Source organism: Pelobates fuscus, chromosome 3 (genome assembly GCF_036172605.1).
Source record: "Pelobates fuscus isolate aPelFus1 chromosome 3, aPelFus1.pri, whole genome shotgun sequence".
Taxonomy (NCBI): domain Eukaryota; kingdom Metazoa; phylum Chordata; class Amphibia; order Anura; family Pelobatidae; genus Pelobates; species Pelobates fuscus.
Window position 1 is genome coordinate 322,008,959 of NC_086319.1, and position 9,951 is coordinate 322,018,909.

Below are 9,951 nucleotides of genomic sequence, written 5' to 3' on the forward strand. Positions count from 1 at the left end.
CTGGTGTGAAGAGCATACAGCGGTATAATCCCTGCTTATGGGATGTGGGAAGATGTATCCGTCAGCACCGTCTGGTAATCCAAAACTCCAAAGGGAAGATAAAAGGCAACAATAGTGCTCTCAATTGTTATAAAATAGAGTATAAAAGAGTGATAAGAGTAATACTCATAAGTGTAGAGCAGAAACACTGCTCTATTGATATAGCGTTGGTGGTATGATCCCCACCTCGATTTATGTGGAGTAACAGTGTAGGGCAGGCTTACTGCTCGGTGGTATCAGCTCTGGTGGTATAATCCCTACCTCGGATTTCTTTTGATTAGTAGTAAAAAGCCAAGTAGCAAAGGAAATATATTATCAAATATATTTTAAAATGGTAAATAAAATTTAAAGGAAATTGGCACAAACCAGATCGATGAATCCAAAAGAATTCCCTTATTCAGTAGTAAAAGTAAATATAAAACATCCAAATACGCGTTTCGCCGATGTGGCTTTCTCAAAATGGGATAAACAAAATACCCCCTCTCCTTCATACCATCAATACCCCCCCCTCAGCTCACTGACACACAAGATCATTGAAACACACATGCTCACTACACACAAGATCATTGAAACACACATGCTCACTACACACAAGATCAGTGACACACGCTCACTACAGACACAGTACATAAATCCTGGCACTGGAGGCTGTGGGAGATGAATTTTTCTCTGGGAGGCCATTTTCAGGTATCTTTATGCAGCAAGGTCGGCTGCTTGAGTGCGGGAGTCTGAGCTTATGTGTGGAGGTGGGGCTTCAGAATGGGGGAGGAGCTTTCATGCAGGGCCAGGGCATAAGTGCTAAGGAAGGTGCTGGGAATCAGGAAGGGAGACTCAGTGCTCAATGCGGCTGCACCAGCCCCCAGCACCTGCCTCCTGAATTCCGTCGGACTGGCAGAAGCTGTCACAGTCCGAGGGAAAAATGATTTAAATAAAACATTAAGGCTTCCTGCCGGCCACAGGTGCCGCGGCCCACCGGGAAAATTCCCGGTATCCCGGGGGGCCAGTCCAGCCCTAACCTTACCATTAAGACCTTCTGCAATATCACTAATAAATTAAATTCCATTGGAGCTTAGATTTTTTTCAGAATATGAGAAAATTTTTCCTGTGGGGAATAATACGTTCTATTTGGCTTTCATATTACATTAAAGGACCACTATAGTGCCAGGAAAACATACTCGTTTTCCTGGCACTATAGGGTCTCTAGGTTCCCACCCCCCCACCCCCACCCTCTGGGTCCCCCTCCTGCCGGGCTCTAGGGGGAGGAAGTGGTGAATCCCTTACCTTTTTCCCCTGCTGGGATCCCTCGGCGCGGAGAACTCTCCTCCTCCTTTTCGCCATCCTCGGCTGAATGCGCATGTGCAGCAAGAGCTGCGCACGCATTCAGTCAGTCCATAGGAAAGCATTCTCACTGCTTTCCTATGGACGCTGGCATCTTCTCACTCTGAAAATCAGTTTCTCTGAAACTGCTATGTTTACAGCAGAAAGGGTTAATCCTAGGTGGACCTGGCACCCAGACCACTTCATTAAGCTGAAGTGATCTGGGTGCCTATAGTGGTCCTTTAAATAGGGGAACAGTGCACACACAATAAAATACAGTTTCATATTTTACAAGGTTACTTAACATTGCCTATCTTAGCAAACAAATCTGTAAAATGTTTTGTTTTTTGTATATATTTCGCTCTTTCCAGCAGCACCACTACTTAGAAATGCATGTTCTGTGTCCCCCCACCCTGTTTGAATAATTGAGTATTAATATAATAATTAAATCGTATAAGCTCCATATTTTGTTGTCTTCAATATTTGGAAGGGTTTCCCTACTAGGAGACCTCACTGTGTACAGTTGTTCACTGAGAGATTGGACCAAATAATTTATTTGTATAACTTTGTTAGTGTTGTCCTTCCTGGGGGATAGGGCACAAGTAATGCATCACAAGATTTGCTTGTTACTTACCATACTGAAGTCAAATTGGAATACTATGAAACATTTCTGCTTTAGTGCACAAATTGTTATTTGTTAAAATTAGCTCTGACTGTGGTAAACATTTTTAACCAATTCTTTCAAATTGCACCAAAGATTTAAATAATTAACTTCCCCAATTAACGGTTTCCTTTCTGAATGTGTGATATGTTTGCATAGAAGATTTCCTGAAGTGTAAAAAACAAAATTTAAAAAAAGCATTTAAATTATATTAATCCAATCAGTCTCATGAGGGCTAACCTTGACACCACAGGTGTTAGGGTACTACAATTCCCATGATGCTCAGCCAGTTTTTTTTCCCACACATATCTGCAGTGCTTATATATGCTATAACTGCCCCCATCCCTTATGAAATACTGAATTTCCACATTTAGTATTGACATCTTCTCACCTATAAATGTGTTCGTCTACAAATTGTTTTATATGACATTCAAATTTAGCTACAAAGGAAGGTATTGAATATAATATATAAACTAGATTGATAGCTTTTAAAGAGATACGGTCACTTCTCTGGAAAGGGACAGCTATGCGTTGTTAGCACATAAATACTCATGGTTCCTTCAGTAGTTCCTTTGTGTAGAGCAGTGCAGGGTTTAAACTAATTTACACGCTGTTCCCAGTCTATAAATTCAAATGTGCAGAAATCTCACTTTCTGCTATGTACCGAGAATGTCTTACTAATCAAAAAGCTAAAACAACAGCACCATTTACAGTTTTATTTAACCCCTTAAGGACCAAACTTCTGGAATAAAAGGGAATCATGACATGTCACGTGTCCTTAAGGGGTTAAAGGGGGAAAAACTGTAATTTCCCATGTTTTTCAATATGTTTACATATCCCATACTGTTAAGAAATATGTATTGGTAAGGTGTGTGGGAAAAATCAAATCAAATGTAGATATCCATACTTTGCATTTAGCTCTTTCATGACACAGAGTGCCTCCATTAAAATCTTTAAAGGGACTCTTCAGTGCCTGCCAGGAAAACAATCCGTTTTCCTGGCACTGCAGGTCCCCTCTCCCTCCCACCTCCCATCCCCTGTTGCCTTTAGTCACTTTCCAGAGGCAGCAACATGTCCCACATTGCTGTTTCTTCCTCCGCCACCGCTCCTCCCCTTCATTACGTCAGCCGGCGGGGGAGACTCATCCCGCCCGCCGGCTGGGGAGACCTAATGCGAGTGCACGAAATTTATTGAAAATGCTTTCCTATAGGGATTTTAGCGACGCTGGAGGTCCTCACACAGTGTGAGGACGTCCAGCGACGCTATAGCACAGGTTTTCTGTGCTATAGTGCAGGAAGTGCCTTCTAGTGGCTCTCTAGTAGACAGCTACTAGGGGAGGACTTAAGCCTGCAAGGTAATTATTGCAGTTTGTGAAAACTGCTATAATTAGTTTCAGGGTTAAGGGTAGTGGGAGTTGGCACCCAGACCACTCCAATGAGCAGAAGTGGTCTGGGTGCCTGGAGTGTCCCTTTAATAGAAGAACCTGGCCCCCTTTAGTGCGCTTGTAAAACATTTTAAGACTTGTCACAAGTGTCTTTTTTACTTGCATTGTCAATTTGTCATACCTTGTGTGGTGACATTTTGTCATCAAACTAATATGGTGACCAGGGGTCATATGACCAAGCTCAGGTATGCCTTTCTTACAGGGGGATAAGCTTTACCCTTTGATATGGTAATTGGGTAATTCAATACCTTTACAAGTCAGGAAAGAGATAACCACTTCCCCCTATCTCCATTCCTCCCTGTTTTCTCTTTGCTGTGCTACTGAGCAGACATGGGGTAATTTTTTTATCATGGTGAACTGTGACTTTATAAGGTTTAATTGTTATTGGCAGTTTGTTAGATTGTGGTTGTTGTTGTTTTAGTTAGTTAGATTGTGTGTCACTATTTGTATGTTGTTGTTGTTGTTGTTTTGTCTCTGAATAAATATTTCTTAAAGTAGATGGACCAGAGTTTATATGTGTATGCGTCCTTAATGTATATCAAGGATGTGAAACTCGTTGCCCGCGGTCCACAAGGACCATCTTTGTGGCCCGGCGAGCCACGAGTAAATGCTGGTGTTATAGCAGAGTAGGCACCTGCTTTGCCCATATTGCAGGTGCCTACTCTGCTAACACTTACCCGGCCGGGGAGGAGGGCCAGTGAGGGAGCTCAGTGTTCCTACCCCCTCGCGCACGCTGACTGACGCGAAGTCGGGCGCCGGAGTATGACGTCATATTCCGGCACCAGGCATCCCTAAACCGCGCGAGGGAGCAGTGAGGAGCAGGAAGGACCCCAGGGAGATGCCCTACATCAGCTCCATAAGGTAAGGGGCAATAAAAAATAAAGTATGTGTGAAGAATGTGTTAATGTGTGAGTGTGTGTCTGTCAGTGTGGTTGTCTGTCAGTGAGTGTGTGTGTGTCTGTCAGCAAGTATGTGTGAGTGTGTCTGTATGTGTGTCTGTCAGTGTGTGTGTGTGTCTGTCTGTTAGTGTGTGTGTGTGTGTGTGTGTCGGTCAGTGTGTCTGTGTGTGTGGGTGTCTATGTCTGTGTGTCTCTGTCTGTTAGTGTGTGTGTCTGTCAGCAAGTATGTGTGAGTGTCGGTCAGTATGCGTGTCTCTGTCTGTCAGTGTGTCTGTATGTGTGTGTGTCTGTCAGTGTGTGTGCGTGTCTGTCAGTGTGTGTGTGTGTGTGTGTGTGTGTCAACAAGTGTGTGTCGGTCAGTGTGTGTGTGTGTCAACAAGTGTGTGTCTGTATCTGTCTGTGTGTGTCTCTCAGTGAGTGTGTGTGTATATGTGTATGTGTGTCTGTCAGTGAGTGTCTGTCAGTTTGTCTGTATGTGTGTATGTGTGTGTGTCTCAGTGAGTATGTGTGTGTGTCTGTCAGCAAGTATGTATGTGTGTGCGTGTGTCTGTATGTCTGTCTGCCAGTGAGTGTGAGTGTGTGTGTGTCTGTGTGTGCATGCGTCGGTCAGTGTGTATGTATGTATGTTAGTGTGTGTATCTGTCTGTCTGTCAGTGTGTGTCTCTGTCAGTGTGTCTGTATGTCTGTCTCTCATTGTGTGTGTCTGTATGTATGTGTATGTATGTGTGTGTCTCTGTCTGACACACATATGCTGCTATAAACTTAAACCTTGTTTATGTGGCCCAATCCCGACTTTGAGTTTGACATGTTTGATAATACACCACACCTTGTTACTGGGGAAAAATTAATAGAGTTAAAAAAAATAAAACGCCAGAAAGACTGCCACTATGATGAACTGTGACCCGAAATGCTGGAGATGCGGGAGAGAACTAGGATCTCTATACCACATATGGTGGACATGTCCACTCATCAGACCCTTCTGGAGGCAATACATAGTGTCCTTTTGTCCATTTCGGATGCTAACCTACAACTCACACCAGAAACATACCTGCTTCAGCTCACCACACTCCCATTTCCCAGTTTAAAAAAAAAAAAAAAAATCAGTCAACCCTCACCTGCTGAACACAGCCTTATTCCATGTCACTAGAAACAAAATACGACCCTGACGCTAAGGGAATGGACGAACAGGGTCGTGGACATCAGACAAATTGAAGAGCTGATTCTGTCTGCAGGTGGCCATGCACAAACTTACTGTGGCACCTGGTACAAGTGCCTCAACTGGCTGTCTTCCGCTACCAACACAGGAAACCCATAGATGGCGGAGAAGAACATGTGGCTACCTGTACCACCCAGAAGCAGAAGCGGATCTCTCAGCAACTAAATACAATAGTTGTATAGAAAACCCATTACGGAATCATGACACTACTCCAGGACTCTCACCAATATAGAAGGACATAGCCCTGCTGGAGGCCAAGGAGTGTTGGGCCTGGCTCGGGATGGGGCTGGGGCTGGGGTCTAGCCTCCCCACTTTCTCTTTTTTCCCCTCGTTTTCCATTTTTCGGTCTTGACTAAATCCTTCCTTCCACACCTCTCTTCTCCCCTCCCCCTTACACGACCCTGTGCAGCCCTTCTCCCCCCCACTCTTTTCTCTTTCTTATGTGACTTATGGGTCTTTCTTTCTACCTTCTTCACCATCTTCCTATTTCAAACATGACACATGTTCTCTCAGAGGCGTCCACATACACTTTCCCTCTCCCAAGTGAGAGTGGAAGACCGACCACCACTACACCAAAGCTCGCACTATGGACTGCCTATGAGCAAAGTGTATACCAATCTAATTTAGTTACGCTAGGGCTCAGACATCAGACCTAGAGGTTTGAAATAGGAGAGAGAAGGGGGAAAAAAAAAAACTGTCCTGACCGTTACTTGATGTACCTCTCAATAACTGGTTCATAGGCTTTGTGATACTGTAACCAGCTAAGTCTTAATGTGCAACTCTACACGGTCTCATTTATGCAACATTCTACTGTCACACATGCCTGCCCTAAGCTATGCAAGGCCGCAGTCACCCTGAATTCCCCCATATGTATATAAACCTAACCTTACAAGGCCTGTTGTTGTCAAACCGACAAGACAGAGGTAGCATGGTGTTATTATGCTGGATAATGCCATTTTATCAGAAGTGTAGTGTACTCCATGCAGATGCCTTTCTTTGATGATGGTGTAATATTTTAATGCAATACTTTTGCTTATTTTCCTTTTTGATACTTACTTATGCATTCTCAGATATATCGCATTATTTTCATTGAATGTACCTTTCAACCGAACAAACTTAATAAAAAAAATAAATAAAAATCAAATCTTTATTAATACATATAAGTAAACAACGCATCACAGTATAGATGATTTTTATTGTTCTGGCCAGATTTCCAGATAAGTGACTGTTTTCCTTTATATAAGATTCTCTTATTGGGAAGATTAACTAGTGTCATGTAGGTACTGGTTTAAATGTTAGAGAGCACTGTTACCAAACTTGCAGTGAATTCATAAATAAAATGCATATTGAGCGAGTCCATCTACACAATGAAGACATGGGCTTTTAATGATGCAGTTTGTATTTCAGTGCAGATATTTTAACAATTTTGCATCTTTTACAGGTGATTGAAAATAAGATTCTTACTGAATATAAAAAGTTAAAAAAGGTAAGTATTATGATAACCTTAAGATAGACTGGTTGTAATGGTTTGGTGTTTTTTTGGTTTTGTTTACAAGCACAATGTATTTAATAAAAAATAAAAGTAATGCTTTAAGGAAAAAATCTTGCAACAGCCTGCAGTAATCAGAGCAAATACAGGAGGATGAGACCTACTCAGTGAAGGAGAAAGTGGATTTAGTGGCTGTAGGGACATGGGTAGCAGTCAATTATAGTAAAATACTTCAACTCTATTCTTGTAAATTGAGAACCCTTTCACACCTACAAGTAGCAGTCTGTGGTTAATGAGCGTGTTGGTAGTTGAACGTTGTAAAAACAATATCTGGGCCCCTACAATGAAATGCAATCATTTTAGAATAAGTACAGGTGTGTACTGTAGGCTACAGCAAACATGCAGCATTGTATGCGTTGTGACACTCCATAAACTATGGACTACAAGGGCTAGGCACCTTTGGTTTGACCTAGTGAGAATAGTCTGTCATCCAAATACTGATGACTATAGCCCTTATAATGATCTCAGTGCTACAGGTAGGGGCTGTTTATTGTAGTCACTTGTAAACCTCTGGCACTCATTTGAATGGATTGCAGTGCATTAAGTGTGCACCAAACATCAGATGAGAATAACAGCAATGTTTGCACAAATGGCAAACCCAAATATTTCAATCAGTGCTGGTCAATTTGCACTCCTACAGCAACAGAACACAATGTCTATCAAGGTTGACTGCCTCACAGGCTGGAAGAAAACTTCTGGTGGCTTACAACTCTTTCATGCTCATCATTCCGCTCTTGAGGAGTTTCTTGGCAGCTGTAATTTAGTTCGAGATAAAGTGAGATCTGGCACATATTCTGCAGTGGATACCCTAAGCTACATCATGCTACCCCACAAGTCACTTAGCATTAACTACCTTCCCCATAGCAGCAAGCTAAACTAAGGGTGTGCTCCCCAACCCCCTTAGCCTAGAGTGCCAGATATGTGGATTTTGTTTTGATCCTTATTAATTCTACAGGTGGTAGAACAGGGCTGTTTACCATATCCCATAGCTTCCAAAGCAAAATAAGTTATATTTGGAATCCTGGTTGTGAGGAAACTATGTCAAAGATGCATTGTGGACTATACATATTGTTGGAGAATATTTTCAAACAGTCACACAACCTGTAGAAATGAGTCACTCAAGTCCAAGCTCCCAAAAGAGCAGCATTATAAGACTGTGCTAATATATATTTATTTTGTAGACCTACCCTGGTTACAGAGAAGAGAAATCCCGCTGTGAATACTTGCACCACAAACTGTCACACATCAAGTACCTGATTCTGGAATACGAAAAAAATAAGCCAACTTAGCTGTATGGATTAACAGAACCAGGTCTTTTAAAACCATGCAACAGGAACTTGCAGAATGCCTCATTAACAGTTAAACCATTGTCGCCAGGAATGAAATGACAAGCCCTCTGTAAAAAGGTGCCATCAGATCAACCATGAAGATGATCACAACTGCTGCCTTACTCTATAGACATATGGATGTGTACAGACTGGTACAGTAGAAGATTTAATGTGAAATAGGGTCTACGCGACTGATTAAAGATTTTTGCTTTGAAGAAGGAAAATTAAATATTCTACAATATTGCAAAAGTCCACAGCTTTACTTCAATCTTGCATTTGCCAAATGCTTACAGAACTAGGATTTGCAAACAATGTCCTTTTCCAGCAAACAGCAAGTAGTGAATGGTCACCCTACCAAAGAACATTCAGCAGCACTCTGAGAATAAAGTGTATTGTCCAGCAACAAGCTTTTTAGGATAGTGTACCATTCAAGTAATTCAATTTAATCTAAACATTAACAAGTCATTATGCTAACACAATGTTTAGATTAAAATAAATAAAGGATTGGAGTATCTCAGTGAATTAAACTGAGTGAAGATTTGTTAGTGAACCAAGTGCTTCAATGAACACATGAAACTCATCACTTCACCAGCAGAGTAGTTGCAACTCATCTGTGCTGATCAATTTCTCTGGAACAATTTATACCTATAAATTTGCAGAAAAGGACTGAATGCTGGTAAATGCCAGAGATTCTAAAAGAAGGAAAAACAAAAAACCTGTACATGTTATTTCAGATGCTCAAAACCATCTTTTTGGTTTGCTGGGGCTGTGTTAACATTGCAGATCCATGTTCACTCATTGCACTATAGCCTTCTTTGCATTGTGTAACCAATCTGTTTATACTGAACTGAATTTTAAAATAAAACTTGTTAAAACCGCAGGTTGTGTCTTTACTGGTTAGGCACTTGGCAAAAATAGTGTGAATAGAAGTAAACAGAACTCACTACATGTGGACCCTTTTACAAGATCTCACCAATAACCCTGTAAGATGGAATAAAAATAAAACTTATTCCGAAGAGTGTTTGGATGGTTACTTTCCTTAAATGGATACTCTAAGCACCATACAGTGGTTATGCAGCCAGGAGTACTCTGCCCAGAGGAAGCTGCTATTTTACTGATGCTAATGTTGCAGTTCATATCTTTGATGTAAATTGGCATTAGTGGACACTGAAAGTTGCACACATTTGAGGGTTCTAATGCACATGTATAAATGTCTGCTGTAGCACATCAGTGGAGACAGAAAGGACTGCATGCTCCCAATAGACCCGGTAAGTGTCAATGTTTGTAAACAATTTGATAGCTTACCATGTGACTATTCCAGGGGACTCTTGGGCCAGGCATCACCAACATACTGTAATTGTTGGGGATTTTTTTCCCCCCTTTTTGGGAAGGTGTTAAAGAAAATCCTACAACAAAGATTTTAATAACAATGGAGAGTAGGTATCATTGAAACCACAAAACACAGACAGGATTCAAAGTCCTGCATGGGTGTGTGTGG

At 41.6% G+C, this 9,951-nt stretch overlaps 1 protein-coding gene across 1 annotated transcript in view; it reads left to right on the forward strand.

The window, feature by feature from the left end:
- The window catches only part of ELL3 (elongation factor for RNA polymerase II 3), a 93,100-nt gene extending 84,163 nt beyond the window's left edge, over positions 1–8,937 (forward strand). Inside the window, exons 11-12 of the mRNA XM_063448962.1 lie at positions 7,018–7,062; positions 8,307–8,937. Coding sequence (XP_063305032.1) covers positions 7,018–7,062; positions 8,307–8,414 — 153 coding nt within the window. The 3' untranslated portion in view covers positions 8,415–8,937. The remainder of the gene's footprint in view (positions 1–7,017; positions 7,063–8,306) is intronic.
- Positions 8,938–9,951: the final 1,014 nt, after the last annotated feature.